General features: G+C 38.6%; 1 protein-coding gene across 5 annotated transcripts in view; it reads left to right on the top strand.

The window, feature by feature from the left end:
- The window catches only part of GBF1 (golgi brefeldin A resistant guanine nucleotide exchange factor 1), a 119,485-nt gene that overhangs the window by 14,582 nt on the left and 78,707 nt on the right, over positions 1-26,196 (top strand). For all 5 annotated transcript variants that reach the window (XM_043983020.1, XM_043983024.1, XM_043983023.1 and 2 more), the window contains exons 2-3: positions 2,794-2,899; positions 8,341-8,407. In XM_043983020.1, coding sequence (XP_043838955.1) covers positions 2,804-2,899; positions 8,341-8,407 — 163 coding nt within the window. In that variant the 5' untranslated portion in view covers positions 2,794-2,803. The remainder of the gene's footprint in view (positions 1-2,793; positions 2,900-8,340; positions 8,408-26,196) is intronic.

The raw sequence follows: 26,196 nt of genomic DNA, 5'->3' as shown, positions 1-26,196 counted from the left end.
CTCTTCATTACATTAATAAAAATATTTTAAAACTCTCTTCTAGGAATTCTGGTTGGACTTTAGCCAAACCTATATTTATCTTAGAGATTTTGCTTATAGATATTTTGGAATCATTCTCTTGGGTTTGTGTATCGAGTGCTTCTGTCATCCTAATAATTCTTTATGGAGAGAACCTTTTTTTCTTTGCTCATTCTTGATGTTGGACTTTATGTTAGGGCCAGACACTGTACTTTTATGAATAATGCCTTAGCCAAGGTTTATTTTTTTTTTCCTCATGGGTTCTTCTGTGTCTTTTATCGGTTTTGACTGATGAAATAGTGGCAGAAACGAGCCATTTCAGGTTCTTAGTGTTGAGGAGGAAATGAGGTATGGTCTTGTATTTTGCACTTTCAAGCATATGGTCATCAGTGGAAGTGGAAGTGTCAGTGTCTAGGTGAGAACAGCCATTATCCTTTATGGGTCTTTGGCAACTCTGTCATTTCTGAGCTTCTTGTTGAGAAGGTGACTGGGCCATGCTTCTAGTCCAGGGGATGTGGCTTTCTCCACTAGCCGCTCTGTTGCCAGAGGTGGGGTGCATGTCACAAATAACACACTTCAGGTAGGTGGCTGCTGCTTAGGCCTCCACATTTCTTTCCCTCTCCAGATCCTTGCATGGGTTCTACTAAGACCAATGCTATCTCAGGGGCTGGTGGAAATGAGGAAGGAAGAAGGGGTCAATTCCAAGAGGCCAGCAGGCCCTGGGCCTAGTCCTCTCTCTCCTGCTGTCCTAGCAGCCCACTGGCCTGCCCTGTTCCCAAATATTTTTGATAACAGCATTATATATTCGATTAACAGGGAATTCACATAAATATGTAACAAAAACCATGTCCTAATGGAGTGGTCAAAGCATGTGAACAAATAGTTCTCAAAAGAACTGCAAATTATTAACAACCCCTATGAAAAATTACTATAGTTTACATGAAGGGGGGAGTAAGTAATATTAAAGGCTAGAAAGGTAGTTTAGAACCAGATTGTGGTAGGTCTTAAATGGCCAGAGTAAGGAATTTGTATTTTATTTTTAGTTCAACTCAAAAAAATATTTGTTAAATGCTTGTTACATGGAAGTCATTGTTCTAGGTGCTGGGGATACCAAGAGGAAATAAAAATGAAAACCATTTCTGCCCTCAAGGAGTTTGTATTTTACAAGGGGAGAGGGAATCAAAGGTGTCAGGCCAGTGCGATTTAAGAACCGAGAAAACAACTAGTGAAGATCAGGAAAAGCTTTGAGTAGGAAGTGGTACCTGAGCTAAGGATTCAAAGATGATGGCCTAGAGAACACTTCCACACCATTGAGAATGTTGTATGCAAGTCAGGCTGTAAGGAGAGCTGGGTTTCTTTAGTGTCCAATTAGGGACCTCACTTCTCTCAGCCTCAGTTTCCTCCTTTATAAGAAGGGGATCATAATAGCTTTAGCATTTACCCCTCAGGGTTGTTGTGAGGATCAAATAATATATGGGAAGTGCTTTGCAAACCTTAAACATAGAAGTGTCAGGTGTTAAAATGTCCTAAGATTGGTACCATGTGATCTCAAAGTTTTCTGTATTTCAAGTAGAAATTCTGCTCTAGATGTACTTGCTAGTGCAGCTTGCAAATGAGGCTTCCTTTCAGTTCATTCAGTGCAGCTCTCAGTTTCCCTTCTCCTTGTTGTAGGCATATGGGATTTCAGAATCTTCAGAGCTGTGTTAGTCTGTACCTGTAATCATAGAATGCCAGGATGTTAGAGCTAGGAGGTATCGTAGAGATCATTTTGTAGTTCAGCCTCTCCCTTTGACAGATGAGTAAACAAAGGGCCAGACAGGTTAAGCTACTTACCTTAAGGTCAGCTGGTTAGTAGCAGAACTGGAACCAGGACTTGGGTCTCTTGACTCAAGGTCAGTGTTCTTTCTACTACATAGCATGGCAGTATAAATACTTGTAAAAAATGGAAATGACAAATACAGTTTCATCATAAAAGTCACTTACTCTTCTCACAGTCTCTCTGGACTTCTTTGACCCATCATTACTTGAGGGATGGACAAAGAGGAATAGTGAGAAGGTTGGAACATTGTCTTTAACCAGTATTACCATTGTCTTTAACAAGCCAAGGTTACCTGTCTGCCACAGACACAAAGGCCTCATCAGGTTGTCTATTGAAGCTCATTACTTTATTTCCAGAAATAAATACATCTAGTGGAAATTGACTTTAGGTATATAGATGGTCCTGTGGGAAGTACTTTCTGTTAATACTTGTTGGCTTCTGGGGAGTTCTGAGCTACAATAGAGCTAAAGCTTATTGGATGCCTTCACTAAACCTAGTACCAATATGAAGAGCCTTTGGCAGCTGCCTAAAGAGGGGTGAACTAGTCCACGTCAGACGATGGAGCAGGTCAGTGCTTCTGCTAGTGCTGAGCAGGAGTGCGATCCAGCCTGTGAGGGTTCAGTGCTGCACTTTTAGCCTGGGAAAGATAGAGACCCAGTTTCCAAAAAACAGCAAAAAAATCTATTGGTTTAATCTCAGTGTCTGGGATTTTCAGGAAGGAAACAAAATGATTGTGGTCATTAGAAGCAATTGATTTCAATTCGAAAAGGCATTTAATAAGGTGTTTAATAAATATTTGGTGAATCGAATTAAATATTTGTCCTGATTTTAATCATATTAATTCCTGCTTCTCCTATGGGTATGAATTGATCTTTTCCTCACATGATAGGTTGCTCAAGGGACAGGCTATGGGTGGGCACACATTAATCAGATTTCCCTCTTCATTTTTTTGATAGGTTTGCCAGGATGGTGGATAAGAGTATTTACATAATCCAAGGGGAAATTAACATTGTGGTAGGGGCCATCAAACGGAATGCCAGATGGAGCACTCACACCCCTGTGGTAAGTAAAGGGAATGGGTAGAATTACAAACTTTGATGATTTAACTGCTGATTTGCCTTAGGTGATTCACCAAGCATTTTCTGTCACTTAATACAAGTTTAGTGAATTTATTTCGGGTTACAAGTTTCTTCTTGTAGGATTTCTGATAATAGAGAAAAACAATTCCATTATATTTATATAGTGCTGTATATTTTTCTTTTTTTTTGTTTGCTTGTTTGTTTTTGTGGGGCAATGAACGTTAAGTGACTTGCCAAGGATCACACAGCTAGTAAGTGACAAATGTCTGAGACTACATTTGAACTCAGGTCCTCCTGAATCCAGGGCTGGTGCTTTATCCACTGCACCACCTAGCTACCTCGAAGTAGACTAGTTGATTTCTTTCTTTTTTGGGGGGGGTGGCATTGAGGGTTAAGTGACTTGCCCAGGGTCACACAGCTAGTAAGTATCAAGTATCTGAGGCTGGATTCGAACTCAGGTACTCCTGAATCCAGGGTCAGTGCTTTATCCATTGCTCCACCTCGTTACCCCCTAGTGCTTTATATTTTTTAAAGTTCTTTTACATGCATCATCTCATTCATTCCTCTCAGCAGCCTCATGAAGTAGGCAAGTATTATTTCAGCCTTCTTCAGGTGAAGAAATTCAGGCTTAAAGAGTTTACATGTATTGTCCAAGTCTTCAAGCTTAGTAGTATGTGGCAGAGCCAGCATAGGAATTTAGGCCTGCTAGTTTCTAACTAAATGCTCTTTCCAGAATTCAGGGTTTCCCTCAGGAATCTTTCAGTTTCATATTAACCAATAATGCATGTGCTTCTTTAACTCATGGTATAAAAGATTTCCTCATTCTTGTTGCTTTTTCTGGTTGTTTTTTAACATTCAATAGCACTTCAAGGTATATGTAGTAGTAAGTGGTACTGAGTAAGGATTTGAACTCAGATTCTCTTACTTTAAATCTATCACTCTTTCCACTTCTCTGTACTCCCTCTTACCTTATTGTCTCTGACAGATCTGTAGGTGACAAGCTTAAAAAAAGCATTCTGAGCTCTTCCTTGAGTTTTGTTGGCAGCTTTATTAGCACAGTCTATCTGTTTTCTTTTACCTTTAGATTTGGCCTGTTAGCTTCAAATGCTCTCTGGGTAGGTTGTCCCAGTATTCTGGATTATGTAGGCCAGAGCCTGGGAAAGACTTCTTTTGACTTTCTACTTGCCACTGGAATCATTTCAGAAAGTTTTGTTTATGGGATGAGGCTTAGGTAACAATTAGTTTTCTCTGAGTAATGGTGTATACCTTGTTTTAAGGATACCTGTTAATGTGAAAATATTACAAAATGGATAAACTAGGGGGTGAATATTTACATCATGTAAAGATTTTTTCAGTTTGCAAAAAAGATTTGCCCTAGGATTCCTTTAAATAGTAAGCGTATACTTCAAATAAAGTTTGACTTAACACACATTTGAATTATACAACATTTTCCATATATATATATATATATATATATCTTACATAAAGTAAAACATACCTATATTATTTCTGCTTTTCACAACACTACTCAGAACACTGCCAAATTATGGAAGGTTCTTTTTCTTTTTCTTCTTCTTTTTTTTTTTTTGTGGGGCAATGGGGGTTAAGTGACTTGCCCAGGGTCACACAGCTAGTAAATGTCAAGGGTCTGAGGCCGGATTTGAACTCAGGTACTCCTGAATCCAGGGCCGGTGCTTTATCCACTGTGCCACCTAGCCACCCCTGGTTCTTTTTCTTCTTACAGACCTCTTTCCCAAACCATGTTTTTTGAAATGCTTCAAAAAGTTTTATATCTATACACAGATCAGACTGTTGCTTGGAACTGTTTATGACACCCAGGAGAAGTCAAGGAAGACCTGATTTTTCATTCCTATTAGCTGTATCTAGCTGCCAAATTTACCTAAATGAGTTTGACTGGAAATGAAGATGGTCTATAAATGCTCATTTTTGTCTTTGCTCTGAAACCCTTTGTTTACAGCTGTTTTTTCCCCTATTGAAACCCACTGCCAAGTCCTATTTTACCTATTAAAGGTAAAATCTTGACCATCTGTAATGCCATCCTGTAAAGAAAGCAGACCATTTCCAGTCTCTTTGATGAATACATTTTGCTTGAGTGGACCTTCTTGTGGCATTTCTTTCTTTCTTTATCTATCCATTAATTTATCTATCCACTTATCTATTTATTTGCCCACCTATTTGTTTATTTATCCATTTATTCATTCATTCATTTATTTATTTTGGGTAATGAACATTTTTATTTAAAGTTTTGAGTTCCAAATTCCATACCTCCTTCCCTCCCTCCCCTCTCCCCTCTCTGAGACAACAAGCAATCAGATATGGGTTATATATGTGCAGTTGTGGAAAACATTGTCATATTATTCATTTTGTATAAGAAAATTCTAATAAAAGAACAAAAATGAAAGAAAGAAAGTGAAAAATAGCTTGTTTCAGTCTGTGTTGAATCAATATCAATTCTTTCTTTGGAGGTAGATAGTATGTTTCATCAATAGTCTTTTGGGATTGTCTTGGATCATTGTATCCTTGAGAATAGTGAAGTCATTCACAGTTCTTCATCAAACAATATTGCTGTCTCTGTGCACAATGTTCTCTTGGTTCTGCTCTCTTCACTATAGTTCATACAAGTCTTTCCAGGCATTTCTGAAATCATCCTGCTTGTCATTTCTTATAGCACAATAATATTCCATTACAATCATATACCACACCTTGTTCAGCCATTCTCCAGTTAATGGGCATTCCTTTGATTTCCAGTTCTTAACTACCACAAAAAGAACTGGTATAAATATTTTTGTACAAATAGGTCTTTTTCTCTTTTTTGGAATGTCTTTGGAATATAAACCTAGCAGTGGTATTACTGGATCAAAGGGCATGTACAGTTTTATAGCCCTTTGGTCATAGTTTCAAATTGCTCTTCAGAATGGTTGGATCAATTCACAATTCCACGAATAGTGGATTAATGTCCTAGTTTTCCCACATCCCCATCAACATCTAACATTTCCTTTTTTTGTTATGTTATGACATTCATTTATTTAGAGAAACTGAACAGTACTTCACCTTGTTCAAGTTCTGCACTGCATTCCAGATTAGGAGGATGAGAATAGGCACATATATTGAAGGGGAGAGGGTTAAGAGGCATAAGACATGGGCAATAGCAACCCCATAGATGATATATTTTTTTGTTTTTTTGTTTGTTTGTTTGGGCAGGGCAATGAGGGTTAAGTGACTTGCCCAGGGTCACACAGCTAGTAAGTGTCAAGTGTCTGAGGCCGGATTTGAACTCAGGTACTCCTGAATCCAAGGCTGGTGCTTTATCCACTGTGCCACCCCGCTTCCCCCCACCCCCCAAGATGATATAGTAAAAAGAATTTGAGCTGTAATCCAGATTTCTGTGGTACAGAGAGAGCTGTTGTCATGCGTGGTGATCCTGTAGTAGTTTGGTTGGTATTCTGCATCATGACCTCAAAAAACTTGGTCTGCATCTTAGTCATGGTGATTAATAATAGTCACATTTTGTTTTAGAAGAGGTAGTGTGTTATCTAGTGAAAGAAGTACTGGACTTGGAGTGAGAAATCCTGTATTTCAATTCTGGCTCTTGTACTTACTAGCTTTGTCACCCTCAGGAAGTCACTTAGAATCTTCGAGCCTCAGTTTCCTTATATGTAGAATGAGCATAATACTTGCTCTACCTACCTAGCAGTGCTATTGTAAGGTTCAAATGAAATAATAAATGTGAAAATGTTGTATAAGCTATAAAGTACCCTCAAAGGTAATAGAGGATAATCATAATTATGAAGAAAATGCTGGTGTGTCTTCATTTGTTTGCTAAGAAATACTATGTCACATGTATAATTTATATCGAATTGCTTGCCTTCTCAGAGAGGGGAGGAAGGGAGAGAATTTGGAGCTCAAATTTTTTTTGGGGGGGTGGGGCAATGAGGGTTAAGTGACTTGCCTATGGTCACACAGCTAGTAAGTGTCAAATTTCTGAGGTTGGATTTGAATTCAGGTCCTCCTGAATCCAAGGCCAGTGCTTTATCCACTGAGCCACTTAGCTGCCCCCAAATTTTAAAAAATAGATGTAAATTTGTTTTTACATGTAATTGGGGAAAAATAAAATACTAAAAAAAAAAAAGAAGAAAAAAGGTACTGTGCCAGCATTCTGATTAAGTTTTTTTGTTTTTTGTTTTTTTGGTGAGGCACTTGGGGTTAAGTGACTTGCCCAGGGTCACACAGCTAATAAGTGTCAGTTGTCTGAGGCCGGATTTGAACTCAGGTTCTCCTGAATCCAAGGCCAGTGCTCTATCACTGCGCCACCTAGCTGCCCCTGATTAAGTTTTTTAGGCCCTAAATGGCTTCCTTTTGACTTGAAAGACTTAGTTCCTCATGCTTAATATCCAGCATATAGCTGGGGATTGATTTTCTCATTTATCTAGATTTGAGCCAATAGTTCTATAATTGCACTGTTCAATTATTTTTATTGTTTTATTATCATTTAAACCTATTTCTGGATGTTCTATGGCCTGATAGCATAGTGTCTGTGAGGGGAGAAATTCAACCAATAAACACCATATTGACTTTTACTATATGAGAGGCAGCACAGCGTAGTAGATAGAGAGAGAGCTTTGGAGTCAGGAATGCCTGGGTTCATGTCTTACTGTTGAAACAGACCAACTGTGTGACCATGTTATTAACTATCATAGTACCCCCAGGAAACTCTAAGACTATAAATTGCAGAGGAGATGTTGATCTGCATTATCAAAGGTAGTTACCATACTGGTTGTTATTTACATCAATGAAATTATAGAACTTGACCCTCTCTCTTCCCTCTCCATTGACTTAGTTTCCAAGTCTCTATTTTGAAGAAAAAAAAATTTTCCCCTTGTAACTCCATATCAGAAGCAGTAAGAGCCCTCTCTGAGGGCCTGATAAGAGCAGTTGAAAAGCTGTGAATGACCCTAGTTTTGAAGTTAAAAACAAAGTGCTTAGCCATTATTCATACCTCTTTAATTCCTCTTAACAATTCTTTAGAAGTTTAGGGGAGAAATTATATTGAGTCTTGGGGTTCAGGAATAATTTATCTTTTAATAAAATAGGTACTAAAAATGGAAGAGGAGATAGTAGTAGAGAAGTCAATATAAAATTCTCTAGTCAGCCTTAACCCTGTGTTCTATTTCTTAGAACTAACTTGTAGCCTTTTCCTTTCTACTTTCACATATTTGTTGGCTCTCTCTTTATTCAGGCTGGGTGAAAGGTGACTAACTTCTCTCTTATGAAAAGAAGCAAACTTGCTACTAGGAATTCTGGTTGGGTTCAGAAAAGGAGACCTAGTTCTTGCCTTCTTGATGCATTTTTCATCATAATTCCCTATTGATCCAGTAATGACTTCTGTTTCCATGTGATCTACAGGATGAAGAACGAGATCCCTTGCTGCATAGTTTCAGTCATCTAAAGGAGGTATTAAATAATATAACAGGTAAGCTTCCCATTATATAAAGAGAGCTACTTACCTGCAACAGAGAATACATATGTACATTTTGGTGTAGATGATTCACTTCCTAATGTCTAATATCTTTCCTAAAGCACTCTTAGTGAACATTGATTGTTTATTCCATTCTTTTCCCTGTCTTGACATATTTACTTGTACTGTTTAAAAAATACACACACACATCTCCCATCCACATGCACCAAAGGCCAGAAGTTGCCAGTTGAAGTTGGGTACTTATTGTCCCTTACAAACACAGATAGACTTTGGATGGATACCTATATCGCATGTATCTTTGCTTGAAAACTGCAGTTTTTTCCTCCTAGAGCAGGATTTTTTTAACCTGGGATCTTTGAACTTTATTTTATATATATATATATATATATTGTTTTAATTTAATAATTATATTTTAATATAATTGGTTTCCTTTGAAATTCTTTGTATTTTATTTTATAAATTTAAAGACATTATTCTGAGATGGGGTCCATAGACTTCACCAGCCTGCCAAGGGGCATGTGACACACACAAAAAGGTTAAGAAGTCCTGCTCTAGAGGGATTACTGCCAAGTCTTACCAAAGGTAAAGTCTTAGCTATTTGTAATGCAGTTTCATTTCTCTATGACTGTGCCAGTCAAAATTTGGATGAAGGCATTGGCACTGTGCTTATGAAAGTTTCAGATAATACAGAAATGAGAGGGCTAACATGCTGGATCATGGAGTCAGGATTCAAAAGCATCCTGATGGGTTAGAATTGTGGGACAATTGAATAAGATGAAATTTAATGAAGATAACTGTAAAATTCTTTGCTTGTGAAGTTAATTATTTTAATCTAAGTACAGGATGTGGAAAAGATCTGCATTTTAAGTGTTTTATTCTTTTCCTTTTTTTGGTGAGGCAATTGAGGTTAAGTGACTTGCCCAGGGTCACACAGCTAGTAAGTGTTAAGTGTCTGAGGCTGGATTTGAACTCGGGTCCTCCTGAATCCAGGACTGCTGTTCAATCCACTGCACCACCTAGCTGCCCCTTAAGTGTTTTATAAACTCAATATGAGTCATGAATGTGATATTGAGGAGACTTTAATGGAAGGAACTCTACAAGAGAAAGAGCTCTGAACATGAAGTCACAGGACCCAAGGTTGATCCTGCCTCTGCCATTCACTACCCATATGACCTTAGGAAACCATTTAGCATCTTTGGGCCTCAATTTCTTCATCTGTAATGAGGGGGTTGGATTAAATGACCTCTAAGGTTCATTTTCACTCTAGATCTATGATCCTAAGTCATTCTGGTAGCCAAACACCGCTAAAGCTCTTTTAGACTCAGTAAGAAAGGAATAGTATCTAGGATGAAGGAAGTAATAATTCTGATATAGTCTGCCCTGATAAGATCATATCTGGATTACCATGTCCGATTCCAGATACTTTATTTTAGGAAGAACATTGATAAGCTGGGAAGCATCCAGAAGAGGCTGTTCAGTATGATTAATGATTTGAAGACCAGGGGGATCTATATGAAGATTGATAAAGGAAACTAGAATTGTTTACTCTAGAATGGAGAGATTTGGAGGGGGATTTTCTTTTTTTTCCTTTTTTTTTTTTTTTTTTGGTGAGGCAATTGGGGTTAAGTGACTTGCCCAGGGTCACACAGCTAGTAAGTGTCAAGTGTCTGAGGCCAGATTTGAACTCAGGTCCTCCTGAATCCAGGGCCAGTGCTCTATCCACTGCGCTACCTAGCTGCCCCTGGAGGGGGATTTTCAATAGCAATCTTTAAATATTTGAAGGTTGGTTATGTGGAAGAGAAATTAGATTTTTATTTTTTGGGTGGGCAGGGTAATGAGGGTTAAGTGACTTGCCCAGGGTAACACAGCTAGTAAGTGTCAAGCGTCTGGGGCTGGATTTGAACTCAGGTCCTCCTGAATCCAGGGCTGGTACTTTACCACTATGCCACCTAGCTGCCCCCTGAAATTACATTTTTGAATGGAAAAAAGAGACCTTTTTGGCAATGGAGCTGATTAACAATGGAATGGACTACCTTATGAAGTTATCAGTTCCTCTCCCAGTAGGTATTCAACTGAAGGCTAGATGAACAAATGTTGTGGCTCATGTAGAGGGGATTCATGCAAGGGAGTTGGACAAAGGTCCCTTTTAACTTTAGGATTGGATGATTCTGTGGAACATGTTCATATATGTTTATTACAGTTTTATTTATACTTCTGCATTTATGTATGGTATGCTTCTTAGTTGTTAAAAGAGTCTGGGGGAAAGAAAGGTATTCTTGGTCAGGTCTGAGGTTCCTTCCAATTCTTAAATTCTGTTATAATAACAAATGTTATCCGTGTTTTGCAGATGAAAAAACTGAAGCTGCATTTCAGTGATTTTCCCAAAGTTACATAGCAAGTTAATGACAGAAGTAAGATTAAAACTCAGGGCTTCTGACCCTTTGTTAAATCATTTTTTTCACTAGAATATGTTACTTTTGTTCATTTAGTCCAAGTAAATGCACCTGATATATGTAGTCTAAAGGAGAAGAGTTCTGATCTGTATGTCTTTACCAGCTTATAAGGGGTTGTAGATGGACAGAAGTTGTCCGAAGGCAGTGCTATCTTAGCATTTTTTCCAAAAGAAGTTCCTTTGGACCTATAGTTATTGGGAAATTTTAGCCAAAAAGGATCGAGTAAAGACAGTCCTGAGAATCATTTGTTAATTTGCAGTGTCAATGCATAAACTATATTGTACTACTAATAGATAAGTACCATATGTGATCCAGCTGTTTTAAAAGGTTGGAGTTGACTTATGTGCATAATCCTAGGGACAAAGAACAAATCTCATTCTTAGAATGAACCTGAATGTGCTGTAAACAAAAACTATGTTTCACATGACTGGAGTCAAGTTTGTATATACCTGGATAGAGCACTCTATAGCAGCAGAGTGATCAAGTGAGGGAACCAACCCTATTTACTTTTTTTGTGTTCTGAGAATCTTGTCTATCTGGAGCAATACTCCTCCAACTATGGTCTAACCATCAACATATGTTCCAGATCTTGTTCTTATTTCATGTCTTTCTTACTTGGGCTTTACTTCATGGACCATACTTATACTGTTGTATAGCTTAGTCTTTTAATATGTCTAATATAAGAGTTACCCAAGTAAGTCTGCTGTTTAATTTCTTTTTCATCCTTGAATTAGAGATCTATTTACCTTCTACTAGAAACCAATGAAAACTAAAATGTTCGGGGGAGCCAATTCCATCAAGATGGTGATAGGAATACTACTGGAGTTTTCAGGTTGTTGCAGTGGAAAAGGAGGTGACACCATCTTCCAGTGGCTAGCAGCTGTGATAGTTGTTGAATTCAATTTATGCCAAGGTTTCCTTGTTGTTTTGGGTTTCTAGAATATTGTACCTGTTTGAGTGAGTGATAGATTGGTACCAAAAACATTTTATTTTCACGGTCTTTTAAAAAATAGAATTAATTCTATTGGTGATCCCACACACTTTTGGCTCACAGAAGCAGGTTTATGGGTTAGCTGCCCCTGTGGTCTTGGATTCTTCAAGCCATGACAAATTTTTTGTTTCTTCCGCTGAAGCAAACAGATTTTTTCTGACTGGCAGCGTCAGAAGGGTTGCCTCCCTGGAAGCTTGCTAATAAAAGGGTCTGGGAGAGAGTTCTGAACTTGGAGAAAGGCAATTAAAGGGGCTCATGATTCTTCACATAGCCAGGAGAAGTGTTCTGCTTAGTTTGGGACAATAAGGACAATTCTAGTACTTTCATTCCCAAGCTTTTTATCCTCTAAGACAACCTGTACATCAGCCTTCAATACAGTATCTTCGAATGTCTGGATCTGGTTCTGGGCCATAAATGCTTGTTGATTGCTTGCTTTCTGAAGCTGAACAAGAGAGTAAAACATTTACCATAAGAATAAATTAATTCATCCTATATTATCAGTTAAACCAAAGCAAGTTGCTGTTTTTTCCTTGTAAATGTTCAGAGTAGTTGAATGGGAGAAAGTTTGGGGTACATTGGCATCATCTGCTTCCCCAGACTCATGGAAAGGGAGGAACCTTTTTTTTTTTTTTTGGTGAGGCAATTGGGATTAAGTGACTTGCCCAGGGTCACACAGCTAATAAGTGTTAAGTGTCTGAGGCTGGATTTGAACTCAGGTCCTCCTGAATCCAGGGCCGGTGCTTTATCCACTGCGCCACCTAGCTGCCTCTGAACCAGTTGTTAAAGTATAGCTTGGTGTTTACCACAGTTCTCTAACTTTGAAACCACATTTGCAATCGTCATTAGTGAAAAGAACTGCTTGGTTATTGTATAACCTTCAGAGTCTAATAAATGTGATATTGTATTGTAGAAATTAGATGGCTTAGACCACTGATAGTTTAGCATGAAAAGAACCATATATGCCCCGAGAGCCCTTCCTGAGTATTGCTGGTCTAGTTGGTGCCTTGGTTCATGCACAAGCAAAAGGAATGGCTGAGTTCTTATTTATGACTTGGCCTTAAAAGTCTTACTCTCTCCATATCATCTTCCCATTAGCCCTGTCAGATAGTTGTCCTGAAGAAGTTAATGTTGTTGTGGTCCAGGAGCTGGAATGAATTCATGATGTTTGTCTGCAGATGCTGGGGCTATGGTGCATAACCTCTAACTGGATTTTCTCACTGTGCTCTGAACCCATTGCCTCCTTTAGGCAGCATGAGGCTCTGCTTAGCCTCCTAGCTCAGTTTGTCTTTTTATGTCTCTCTCATTAACACAAGGAAGCACATGGCTTTTATATTTAAATTTATTCAAGCTGTAATCTTTGACATTTGAGTTAGCTTTTAGTACAGTTTTGCATTTATAGTAATATATATTATGTATTTTCTCCATCCCCAAAGAATCTGTTTTAATCTTTTCCGGATGCAAATTTCATGCCGTCTTGTCCTGTCTCCCCTCTTCTGCTCTCCTTCCCCTCCCCCCACAGAGTATGTTTGATCAGGTGTGGCAGGAATATCCACTGTCAAGCTGCGCCCTTTATATTAGTCAATATTATCCTTCTCCCCCCCTCCCTGTCTGCCTGGCCCTTTGGGCTTTCCCAGTTGATTTATAATTTTGGAATTCTCATCGGAGTCTGTAATACAGTTTGTTCATTATTTAACCAAAACCTGTTTAATGAGCAGAGAGAGGCAATGTAAATGTTAGGCATGTTGCAGTGAAGTACCTTTGGGCTCCTCGGGGCGGGTGGACCGTTAACTCTGTTGTGCCTGCAGTGCTGGGGTGCCCTAACTGGGGTGGGGCTTGGGAAGGAGAAGGGTCACTGCTTCCAGCCTCCTTCCACTTAAGTCCAGTCATGGGCACAAATTTCAAGAAGTTATTCTCATCCCACTAGGTGGCCTATTGTGTCCTTTTGAGCTCCTCTTGTTGGAGTTGCCCCCTGTCATACCCAGGCCATGCAGAGAATCTATGGTTTGGAAAAAGTAGGGTGCTTAATGCTTTCCTTGGTTTCAACCTGTCTAGCACATGTAGACACATTAAAAGGGAGACTACCATTCTAGATGATCTCTGGTTTTTGACTATTTTTTTTTTTTAATTCCCAGGCTTTCTGAATCTGCGTAGGGCTCAGAATCTGTGGGCATGGGAAGGGTAGTCGTGGTTTCTGATGGTTGAATGTTCAATATACCTACTAGTATTTGGTCCTTGATACCCTGATTCTGTCCAATTTATATAAGTCTTGTAGGCCCAGGGCTGAGGCAAGAGCCTCCATGATGTTACTTAGGGAGTATAGACTATAATTAAGAATAGGGTATTCTGGTCCTTCAGAGCAATATCTAGGAGAGAAGACCCACAGAAGGGGAACTCCATGGATGTTTTTTCTTTCTATTTCACCCTTCTACCCCTTACTTGGTGTTGGCTCAGCTCCAGGAATGTAATATGACTTAGGGTCACCTGTTCTCCTGTTACCCCAGATGATTTATGGGAGACTAAGGTGGTTTGAGGGCCTACTGTGGATTTTCTGCCTGCTTCTGAATGAAATTATTGTTTGGGTCCCTGATCAAATCCCTATTTCAACCCTGGAACTAATCTAATGCTTGAGTGTATGCACTTTTCAAAGGGTTTGCTAGGCTCAGTCTGGCTCCTAGGGTTCTTCCTGTTTCAGAGGTATAGGCCAGAGTCACCCCAAAATGCATTCAGACTCCCCTTTCAGGGAGTGGGACCCTTTTTCCTGGGACATCACTTCATAGAAAATAGTCTCTGAATGACAGAGATCTGCCTCAAAAGGAGCTCATATTTATAAGTTGTTTGTTTTGACTTTTTCAAGCAAAGCAATGCTGACCAGAATTCACTTTTTCCCAAAGCCATTTGACGGTGTACAGAGTGATTTGAGGAGATAAGCCTTTTTTTTTTGACCCAACTCACCTGCATAGCAAGACTTTGTAGTTTAGTGCAGAAGGAAAAAGCAGGTGCCTCGAGAACGTATATGTGTCAGTAGTTTATTTAAATATGATTTATCCTGGGCAAACACACCTGTGTGTCAGTGTCAATTCTGAGCTTGTGGCTGCAGAACCAGGAGGTTTAAGTCTATCTAACCTCTAGAGGTTAGTAGAAAGTGTTTAGATAGAATCTGAAAATCAGGCAAGGGAGGATTATATAATTTATATAATTCTGCACCTGGCCTAAGCCTCTTAGATGCAGGCTTCAGGGTTGAAGTGAAACTACTGGGAGTATATTTCCTATCTGATGTTTGTTCTATTCCTCTAGAGAGACAAGGAATTGGAAAAAAGAGATTTCAGTGGTCATTGTCGAGACTTTGTGTATTTATTTGAATGGTGTAGAAGTAGGCCTTCTTGTATGATCTACTTTTCCACCCCACTACAGCGACACACAGCAGTGGTCATACCTTGGATTTTGTGATCACCTACAAATGCACCACTTCCATGTTCACGAACTTTGAAATTCTTTTTTCTGATCGCAGTCTGTTGCCATTCTATTTCCCACTCTGCCATGCAGCCTTAAAATCATGCTCTTTAATCCCTTCCCTCCTCAGTTATTTCCCAGGCCATTGTCCCTGCACTCGCAAACCTCTCTTCCCTTCCCCATTTGGACTTCTTGGTGAACCAGTTCCATTTTCCATTCTCTTCCTCTCTTGAATTTCTTATTCCCTTGTCCCATTGAAGATCTTGCCCTGCCAGGCCTCAGCCTTGGATCGTATCCAGCATCTGCTGCCTTCGCTGTTATTTACTTGTTGCTGAAAGAAAATGGAAAAGTCACAAATCTGTGCTGACTGAATCCACCATAAATTCATGTTATATAATCTCAACCAGGCCTTCACTGTGGCAAGCCAATACTTTATACCTCCCTAATCGACTCATTATCCCATTAACCAACTGCTTATAGCTATTTTCCAAACATTTTCATCCTTTTTCAAATCTCTTGTGGCTTCCCTGTGCTTCCACCATCTCAGGTGAAAAACCTTGCCTCTTATGTCACTGAAAAAATTGAAGGCATTCATTGAGAACTACCTTTTTTCCTCTCCTCCTCCTCTCATATCACTAAGATGTTTTCTTCCACTTTCTCCTCCTTCACCCTTCTCTCACATGAAGAGATGGCCCTTCTCCTTGCCAAGACAAACCTTTTCTGCATGCACAAGTGACCTCATTCCATCCTGCTTTTTCTCCAACAGATCGCCTCCTCTGTCATCCCTACTCTGTCACTAATCTTCAATCACTCCCTATTGTCTAGAAACATGTATTCACCATCCTCAAAAAATCCTCATTTGATCCATCTCTCCTCACTAGCTCTCGTCCTTTATCTCTCCTCCCTTTTGTGGCTAAATTCCTTGAGAAGGCTGTATATAATCAATTGCTTCACTTCCTTTCCTCTCACTCGCTTCTTAACTCCTTGTAGTCTGGCTTCTTCTGACCTCATAATTCAACTGAAAATACTCTTTCCAAAGTTACCAATGATATCTTAATTGCCAAATCGAATGACTTTTTCTCTTGTCCTCTTTGCAACCTTTGACACTGTCAGTCATCCTCTTCTTGATTTTCTTCCTTCTCTCTAGTTTTTAATGAGATTCTTCTCTTCCTATTTGTCTGACCGTTCCCTTGAAGTCTTCTTTGCTGGATCTGTTGCCTCTGGGATCAAATAGAAAATCCTCTGTTTGACTTAGAAAGTCCTCTATCCTTGGGCCCCTTCCTACCTTTCCAGTCTTACACTTTAAACTCTCCCTGCCTCCCCTGTCACACACTCAGTAAGGCAGCGACATTAGCCTTCCTGCTGTTCTTTGAATTCTTTTTCTGACTGAGCATTTTCACTCACTGACTGTTGGCTGTGTCTGGAATGCTCTCCCTTCTCATTTCTGCTTCCTGGCTTTCTTCAGGTCTCAGTTAAAGTCTCACTTTCTGCAAGAAACCTTTCGTGTTCTCCCTTTATGCTAGTTCTTCCATCGTTGATTATCTCCAATTTATCCAGTATGTATCTTGTTTGCATGTTGTCTCCCCCATTAGACTGTGAACTTCTTGAGAATAGGGACTTTCTTTTACCTTTCTTTATATCCTCAGTGCTTAATACATTGCCTGGCACAAAGTAGGCACTTAATAAATGCAAGGTGATTCATTGGTAAAGCTTCCAGCCTAAATATGAATCATATAGATGGCTTTGCTTTTGGTCAGTGCGGGTGTAAAAACAGGGGCTAGTAAAACAGTTGATATGCCATTGTGAACCAGGGGAGATATTCACAGAAGGGACAGCTTTTCCTGTAGAAGCATAAGTTTCAACAGCATAAATAAGCAGATATTGGAAAACCAAGTGAGATAAAAATGAAGAGACAGCTCCTTGTAATGGTTTGAGTGTTGAGAGGTGTGAGGAAGAGCCACCTTGCACAAGTATCTACCCCTGCTTCATGTTTTAAAACTTTAAAGCTTTCTTGTTTTAAAAGTAAAAGGAATTATTTTGGAGATTAATTTGTAGTATTTGAGGATTTCAAGGAATGGTTCTTTCTTCTGGGATTCTTAGCAACACTGGGAGAAACTCAACAATTTTAGAAAAAGTGAGAATAGAATGATTTTCCTCCAGGAAAACTTTTCTCTGCTACATGGCTTCTAGAGATTTGCATTTTGATAACTTTGTCTCTTTCCATTGGTCTTTCCTCTCAGACGATTCCCTGATTTTTCTTGGTTTGACACTTTCCAAGGGGAAAGGCTTGTTTGACCATGTATTTTTCTTTTAGATTGAAAAATGAAAGCTCTCCTGAGAAGAAGGAGCACAAAACAATTTGTTTTCTCCTTGGTCGAGCTCTTTCTTCTTTTTCTCCAACCCCTATATATCTTTAGATACCAAACTCAGATATCTGGAAGGTGAATTTGAGGTGATTTTTTCTGTTTGAGAGACTATTGACTAACATGGTCCTCAAAAGCAAAGGCAAGGGGGAGTATATGACAGTGCCATTTGTGGAAGACACAAAAGTGACTGCCTTCTTTTGGCATTTTCAATGCCCTTTTTGGCAAGACAGTCTCTTGAGACCTGAAACTTCTCTCTTTGGGAGTGTGCCAGACTTGCAATGGCAGCAGTCAAATGAACAAGGCAGGGAAAAGCCAGCTGCTGCTTTGTTTTCGACAAAAAGGCCAGGCAGGCAGAGGATCCCTTTCTCCTGTTCCACCCACTTAAGCCTGGAGGGATGTGCCAAGAGGGTCTCAGAAGAAACCAACTGTTGCAAATTCCACATGAAATTGGGGTTGGGAATGAAGGAAGGGCTGGGAGAGACAGTGAATGATAAGGTTGTCTTGGTTCCATATCCACCACCCTGTGACCTTCTCTTGGCACATAGTTGCTCACCAGCTCTCCTTAATTTCTGGAATGACGTTTGATGTCTTTATGAGAAAGAGGAGTACATTCTCTGGATTTTACCCTTTATCTCCTATATGCAGTCTTTATAACTAGAAAGTAGAGCTCTTAGAGTTAGATCACAAATAGGGAAGGATGATCAGTGCTTAGGTCACCTTATTAAATAAGGGTGGAAAGAAAGGAATGACTACTTTTGGTGCTATGCAATGCTCCAGGGAGGTGGGGAGGAGGTTTTGTGGCACCAGTTGTGGGGCTTTTGTTTCCTGCTCTCTATTCCTTGGGGATCCTGAAGATTTAGATGGACAAGCACTCCTGGCTGTTTGTTGGCTGGGTTCCCACTGCATACTTGTACTGTAACACCAGCCCTCTGTTACTACTTCAGGGTTGGGCTCTGAAGAGCTGCCACATGTGCAAAGATCACAACTGACCCTCTCTTGTTCCATGCTTCTTTAGCAATTACTTGCCCACTTGTGGGGTATACCATTATTTCCTTGGATTTCTGCCTCTGTGAAGTGGGGCCACTAAGGAAATTGCCTGATGGACTGTACATCAGACGGCAATAAATTGGCATTTGATTTGGTGGAAAGGCAGGGCCAGATGCACTGTGGGAGCAAAGGTTCTTCCGTGGTCAATCGTAGCAGCTTGCTTCCAGGTGTTTGTGTGCAGATTTCAGCTTGGAAACTGGAGGTTAGATGGGATACTTAAGGTTGGATGGGTAATAGAGAGAAAGTACATTAAAGAAATACCAACAACTAATATTTATATAGTACTTTAAGGTTTTCAAAATGTTTTACATATGTTATTTTAATTTCACAATACTCCCAGGTAGATGCTATTAATCCCCATTTTTCAGATAGAGAAACTGAGGAGGGAAAAGGTTAAGTGACTTGTCTAGGATCATATAGCTAGTAAGTATCTGAAACAGGAATGTGACTCAGGTATTTTTATCTCCCAGTCTAGCATGATAGCACACCACTTTATCTGTCTCTATTTTCTGGACTAGATCTAAAACTTTTACCTGGGAAAGTAGAGATACAATACAATTGCTCTGGAGGACATTTTCTGCTGAGTGCATCATGGATGTTAAGAAGATAAAAATTGAGGGGTTTCCTAAGGAGGAGGTCACATGTAGAGTAGGAAAATCTTACTTATTCAGAGTACATTTCAGACTTTCTCAAAAAAAAAAATTCTCCTCTTTGGCCAGATAGCAAATATTAATGTTTTTCTTATTTAAGAAAAAATTATCAACATCTTTTGTATTTGTATCACTTCCATTCCTAGCACTGGACTAAGTAAGAAGGTCAAAAAATCTGGGCTTGAGTTCTGGCTCTATTATTACCTGTGTAGTAACTGGTAATGATTGGACAAGTCATTTGATTTTATAGAGCTCAATTTCCTTATGTAAAATTAGGGAATTGGGCAAGATAATTTTTACTACCTCTTCCATCTCTAAACCCTATGATTCTTAGCATAGTATCCTACTTGTTTAGGTAGGTGTTCTATTACTACTATTGGATATATAGCTATGTGATTTTATTGAGGAGCAGAGACTGGGTTGTTTTTCATTTTTGTTTCATCAGTGCCCAGCATATGCCTTACACATAATAGTTATTTCATAAATGCTTAATTGAAGAAGGCAAATAGATGATACCTGAGAATTTAGATATTTAGATGTAGTTGTCGTACATAAGGTCAAAGAGGTTGTTACTGGCTCTTGTCCATTTTAACAGATAGTGCTGTAGTTCCTCTTTAAATGTCTCTTCCCACTATTGATGCTTTCTCCCCCTTAGTATAATGTATTCTATAAAATATTTTTTATTCTGGATTTAAGTATAATCCATATCCATGGTAGAAAAAAAAGATTCTACATGATACTGTAGATCATTTTTATCTACAGCTTTCTTTTCTTTTTAAATATATAATCAATTCAACACATAATTTGGAAAGCTATTCAGGCTGTCTGTGATTCTTACTGTTTTTATGCTCTCTTTGGTGCATTTAAAAAAATACTTGAATGAATTTCTTTAGCCTTTTTTTTCCCTGCAACTCGAACCCTAATCTTTTTTCTCCTTCCAATTTTTCTCCCCTTCGGTAATAAAAGAAAGAAAAGTCCCTTGTAAAAAAAATATGTATAGTCAAGCAAAACAGACTATTCCATGGACCTCATCTGAAAATTTGTCTCATTCTGTATCCTCAGTGCATCACCTTTCTGGCAGGAAATGGATAATATGCTTCATGTCAGTGAAGCACTGTGAATGTCAGTTCTTTGGTTGGTCATTGCATTGATCAGAGTTCTTAAGGCTTTCAGAGTTGTTTGTCTTTTAGTGTTGTTGTTCTATAAACCATTCTCCTGGCTCTTCTTACTTCACTTCAGCTCAATCTTCCCAGATTTGTCTGAAACTTTTTCTTTTGTTACTTCTTATGGCACAGTTAGAATATTCATGTAATATAATTTGTTTAACCATTTGCCTGTTAATGTGCACTTCCTTAATTCTAGTTCTTTGGTAGAGCAAAAATTGCTACTGTAAATATTTTTGAACATTTGGGCCTTTGTCCTCTCTTTGATTTCTGAAGTCAAGGTGTAATATTGGATTAGTAGGTCAAAAAGTGTGCTCAGTTTAGTTGCATAGCTTCATCCACAGTTCTACCAGCACTTCATTAATATGCCAGTTTTCTTGTAGCTCCTTCAGCAATTGTCATTTTCCTTTCTTTTTTGGTTAGCTTTGCCTATCTGAGGTATGAGATGGAACTTCAGAGTTGCTTTAATTTTAATTTCTCTGTTAGTGATTTGGAATATTTTTCATATGCTTGTTGATAGCATGGAATTCTTTCTTTGAAAGTTGCCTCTTCATATCCTTGGATCATTTGTCATTCAGTTCCTTATAATATCTTAGAAATGAATCCTTTATCAGAAAAACTTTCTGCACAGATTTTTCCAAGCTTACTGTTTCCCCTCTAATTTTAGCTGTATTAGTTTTGTCTGCAAAACTTTTTCATTTTGTGTGATCAAAATTTTCCCTTTTATCTTCTGTGATTTTATCCCTTGTTTGGTTATGAATTCTTCTTCTATCCATAGATCTGAAAAGTAATTTCTAACTTATTCCTAGTTTGTTTATGATGTGACTTTTTATATCTAAATTATATATCTATTTATTGTATATTGTATATTATATATCTATTTATTATATATCTATTTATTGTGGTTGTATATGGAACATGGTGTAAAGTGTTGGTCTGTTGGTCTAATTTCTGTCAGACTGTTTTCTAGTTTTCCCACCAGATTAAGATGAATAGTGAGTCCTTATCCTAGGAGCTGAGGTCTTTGAATTTAGCACACACCAGGCCTGATATGTTTTCTTCTGTATGCACCTAATTTATTTGAACTACCCATCATCCTCTATTTTTTTTTTTTTAGGCAGTTGGAGTTAAGTGACTTGCCCAGGGTCACACAACTAGTAAGTGTTAAGTGTCTGAGACTGGATTTGAACTCAGGTCCTCCTGAATCCAGGGCCGGTGCTCTATCTACTGCGCCACCTAGCTGCCCCCATCCTCTATTTTTTAACCATTACCAAATAGTTTTCATGATTAATGCTTTGTAGTAGGGTTTAATTGTTAGCATATCTGGTACTGCTAAGCCCCTTTTTCCTTTACTTTTTTTTATTATTTCCCTTTAAATTTTTTATCTTTTGTTCTCCAATTGAATTTTATAACTCATTTTTTTTCTAGCTCTATAAAATAACTTTTTTGTAGTGTGATTGGCCTTGGCACTATATGTCAGTCAGTTTAGGCAGTGTGGTCTTTTTTATTATCTTGGCTTGGCCTACCCATAAGCAAGTATTTTTTTCCAATTATTATTGTATATTCATATAATTCCTGTGTATGTCTTGGTAGATAGACTCCCAAGTATTTTATATATTCTCTTTTATTTTAATTGGAATTTCTTTCTTTCTCTTCTTGATGGCTTTTGTCAGTAGTACCTTCAAATACTTTGAAAATAATCTGTTATATTCTACTGTCTTCTCTTCTCTAAGCTAAATGTTCCCAGTTTTTTCAACTATTCCTCAAAAGACATAAACTCAAAAGCCTTTCTCCATGTTTGTTGTACTTATTGGGACATTATTCAGCTTATTGTTGTCCTTCCTAAAATATGATACCCGAAAGAGAACAAAATATTCCACAATACTTTCTTTTTTTTTTTTTTAATGTTTTGTTTTTGTTTTTTAGTGAGGCAATTGGGGTTAAGTGACTTGCCCAGGGTCACACAGCTAGTAAGTGTTAAGTGTCTGAGGCCGGATTTGAACCCAGGTACTCCTGACAGGGCCGGTGCTTTATCCACTGCGCCACCTAGCTGCCCCTCCACAATACTTTCTGATCAATGTACTATAATCCCCAGTAAGAGTGTGATATCTTCAAGAGCAAGAATTGTCTGGCTTTTTCAGTTTGTATCTTCAGTGCTTAGCACAGTGCCTCACACATAGTAATAACTTAGTAAATGTTTTTGTTTTTGTTTTTTGGTGAGGCAATTGAGGTTAAGTGACTTGTCCAGGGTCGAGTAAGTGTCAAATGTCTGAAGCTGGATTTGAACTCAGGTCCTCCTGAATCCAGGGCCAGTACTCTATCCACTGCGCCACCTAGCTGCCCCTTAGTAAATGTTTTTTAAACAATTTATTCATTTTAATTCAATCCATCACCAAACATTTATTAAGTGTTTATTATGTGTCAAGCATTGTAGTAAGGGCTGGAGTTAAAAAGAAATAGTGTCTCTGTCCTCCAGAAGATCACATTCTAATGGGGAAGACAACATGTAAATAACTTATTTACACCCCCAATATATACAATATAAATGTGGGGTGTGGGAGTGGAGAGGTAATCTCAGAAGAAAGGAAGTAGCAGTAGGAAAAAATGAGAAAAGGACTCCTGCAGAAAGTAGGATTTTAAACCAATTTTGAAGGAAGCCAGTAGGAGGAGGTAAAGAGGCAGAGTATCCTAGACATTGGGGCCGCCAGGGAAAAAGGATGAATGGAGTCAGGAGATGGAGTATCTTGCCTCTACTCTTGCATATTATGCCTCTGAAACTGAATTTGAATGTGCAAGCTCTACAGACCTCATTTGTAGCATTTGGAAGTAGTTGAGTCCCCCAGGATTCTAGAACTGGCCTTTGGAAGAACAGAAGGAAAGGCAAAATGGATGCTGTTGAGGGCTGTCCCTCACACATGGATTGCTCCCTCCTCATCTCTGCTTCCAAGCTTCCCCGACTTTCTTCAAGTCCCAGCTAAAATACTGCTGCACATAACTTTTCCTAATCCATGTTAATTCTAGCATCTTCCCTCTCTGTTGATGATTTCTTACTTCTCCTGTACATAGCTTTTTTGTACATAGTTAATTGCATGTTGTTTTCCCCATTAGATTGTAAGCTTCTCAAGGACAAAGACTGTCCCTTTCTTTGTATCTCCAGTGCTTAGCATAGTGTTGATGCCTTTCATACTGATACAGTAGGTATTTAATAAATGTTTACTAAATAGCACTGATCTTTGGTTTCTTTTTATACTGGCTACCAAGCATTACTTTTGAAAACATCATTTAGGGGGCAGCTAGGTGGCACAGTGGATAAAGCACCGGCCCTGGATTCAGGAGGACCTGAGTTCAAATGCGGCTTCAGACACTTGACACACTTACTAGCTGTGTGACCCTGGGCAAGTCACTTAACCCTCATTGCCCTGCAAAAGAAAGAAAACATCATTTACGGAGCAGCTTCACGTGCTGTACTTGGGAATTTTTAAATTCTTTAGAGTTCTATTAGTCAGTTTGTATTGGCCCCTGATTTATCACTTCCTCAGCATATCAGAATTAAACTGGTTCAAAGGTACCATAGGAGAAAGCATGACTGACTTATTGTAATTTTCAATTATATTTAACTTTACATTTGGACCCTCCTAGAGTTATGGTTTAGTTTTTGCTTGTTCTTTGACACAGTTGTTAGGATTTTTAAGTCCAGGGATACACAGGAAATATTCTGTACCTGTTGTCAGTTGTCTGCAAGATTCAGGAGCAACTTCTTTTGAATCTAAGATCTAATAGTTAACACAATTTCATAGATTACATGAATGTTAAGCAATTTGTCCCAGTTCTCCTTTGCACTTGTCCCATTTTTCTCCCCCTTCCCAAACCCAGTAGGGTTTAGTAGTAACTTGCTACCCTTGAAACAAGGCCTCCTATGAAGAGAAGAATGTTATAGACTATATAATTGTAAGGCAGCTTTAGTCGGATAGTCAGGAATCTGTCCCAAGACAGCTTTAAGTTGATACATTTAACCTGTGGAAGTAGGTGTGACAGAAATGTGGGACTGGATGTGAAGGTAACTAGAACCTGAAAAGATATTAGGGGCATTTTGAGGTAAGAGGGAATTTGAGAGAGTAGTTCTTAGAGTTGGTGGACTTTTTTTTTTATATATATTTTGATGACTCTTTCAATATTATTGTTTTCCTTTGTAATCCTCTGTATTTTATTTTATGTATTTAAAAACACTGTTCTAAGAAGGTGTCCATAGGTTTCACTCGACTGCCAAAGGTGTCTATGACACAAAAAAGGTTAAGAACTCTCAAATTAGGCAGTAGGTAAGAGCTTTCCAGATTGGAACTTGGCATTGATATTACTTTTAAAAAGATCCATGGGGGCAGCTAGGTGGCACAGTGGATAGAGCACCGGCCCTGGAGTCCAGGAGTACCTGAGTTCAAATCCGGCCTCAGACACTTAACACTTACTAGCTGTGTGACCCTGGGCAAGTCACTTAACCCCAATTGCCTCACTTAAAAAAAAAAAAAAGATCCATGGCCTGTCATTTGCCTGCAATACCATTATTAAACTTTATACCTCCAAAGAAAAAGAAAAAGGATCCACATATACAAAAAATATTTATAGCAGCTCTTTTTCTGGAGACAAAGAAGTGGAGACTAAGGGGATACCAATCACCTGGAGAATGACTGAACAAATTATGGTATATGAATGTAATGGAATACTATTGTACAATAAGAAATGATAAAAGGGGAAGTTTCAGAGAAACCTGGGAAGACTTGTATGAATTGCTACAGAGTGAAAGGAGCAGAACCAGAAGAACACATTATACAATAAACTGTCTATTTGCTTTATAGTTCACTGTGTTCTGAATTAAAGTTCTTCCTTTCTTGCTTTTCTCCAGCAATATTCTGCATTAAACTCACCGCATTGTTCTCATAGCATGTAATTATGTTTCACTATGAAAGCTGGATGACTCTGGCAGAGAACCCTGGTACCTCTCTGGGCTGAGAAGGGATAAGTTGTTGGTTTAACTCATGTGGACAGAAGCATTTTGGGAAAAGTAATAGAGGGGAAAATGAATTTGTGTTGTCAGAATCTAAATATGGCTCATTAATCCTCCAGAGTTGGCCCGAGATTAGCATCTTAATCAGCCTAATTTAAGGGGCTTTAAAGACTTGTTCTCTCTAGGTTCAGTGAAAAAGAACATGGAGATTGTCCCCTTTCAGTAGAACTGCTGGTATAGAGATCTGAAGGAGTTTCTCATATCTTAAATAAGCTAAAATACAGCGGCTATCCAAACTGGTCCTCATCACTAATGGATGTTTGTATAGTGACCATAATTGTCTCTTTAAAAAGTTTTGAAGGGAAAGAGAAAGCCAACTCTTCTAATATAGTTTATTTTTCTGACAACTAGAATATCACCTCCACCACAGGAAGACCACAAATACTAGTTTGTGTAGTGGCCTTGGGCAAATCACTTAGCTTCTCAGCCTCAGTTTCCTCACCTGTAAAACAGGAATAACAATAGCAACTACTTTACAGTGTTGTAAGGATCAAATGAGATAATATTTGTAAAGTGCTTTGCAAGCCTTAAAGAGCTATCTAAATGCCTACTATTCTTATCCTTACCACATCTAATTGGCTTGTAGTCCACTTAAATCAATAGA

The sequence above is a fragment of the Dromiciops gliroides genome, chromosome 2, assembly GCF_019393635.1.
Source record: "Dromiciops gliroides isolate mDroGli1 chromosome 2, mDroGli1.pri, whole genome shotgun sequence".
NCBI lineage: Eukaryota > Metazoa > Chordata > Mammalia > Microbiotheria > Microbiotheriidae > Dromiciops > Dromiciops gliroides.
This window is presented reverse-complemented; position numbering and strand designations above follow the sequence as displayed.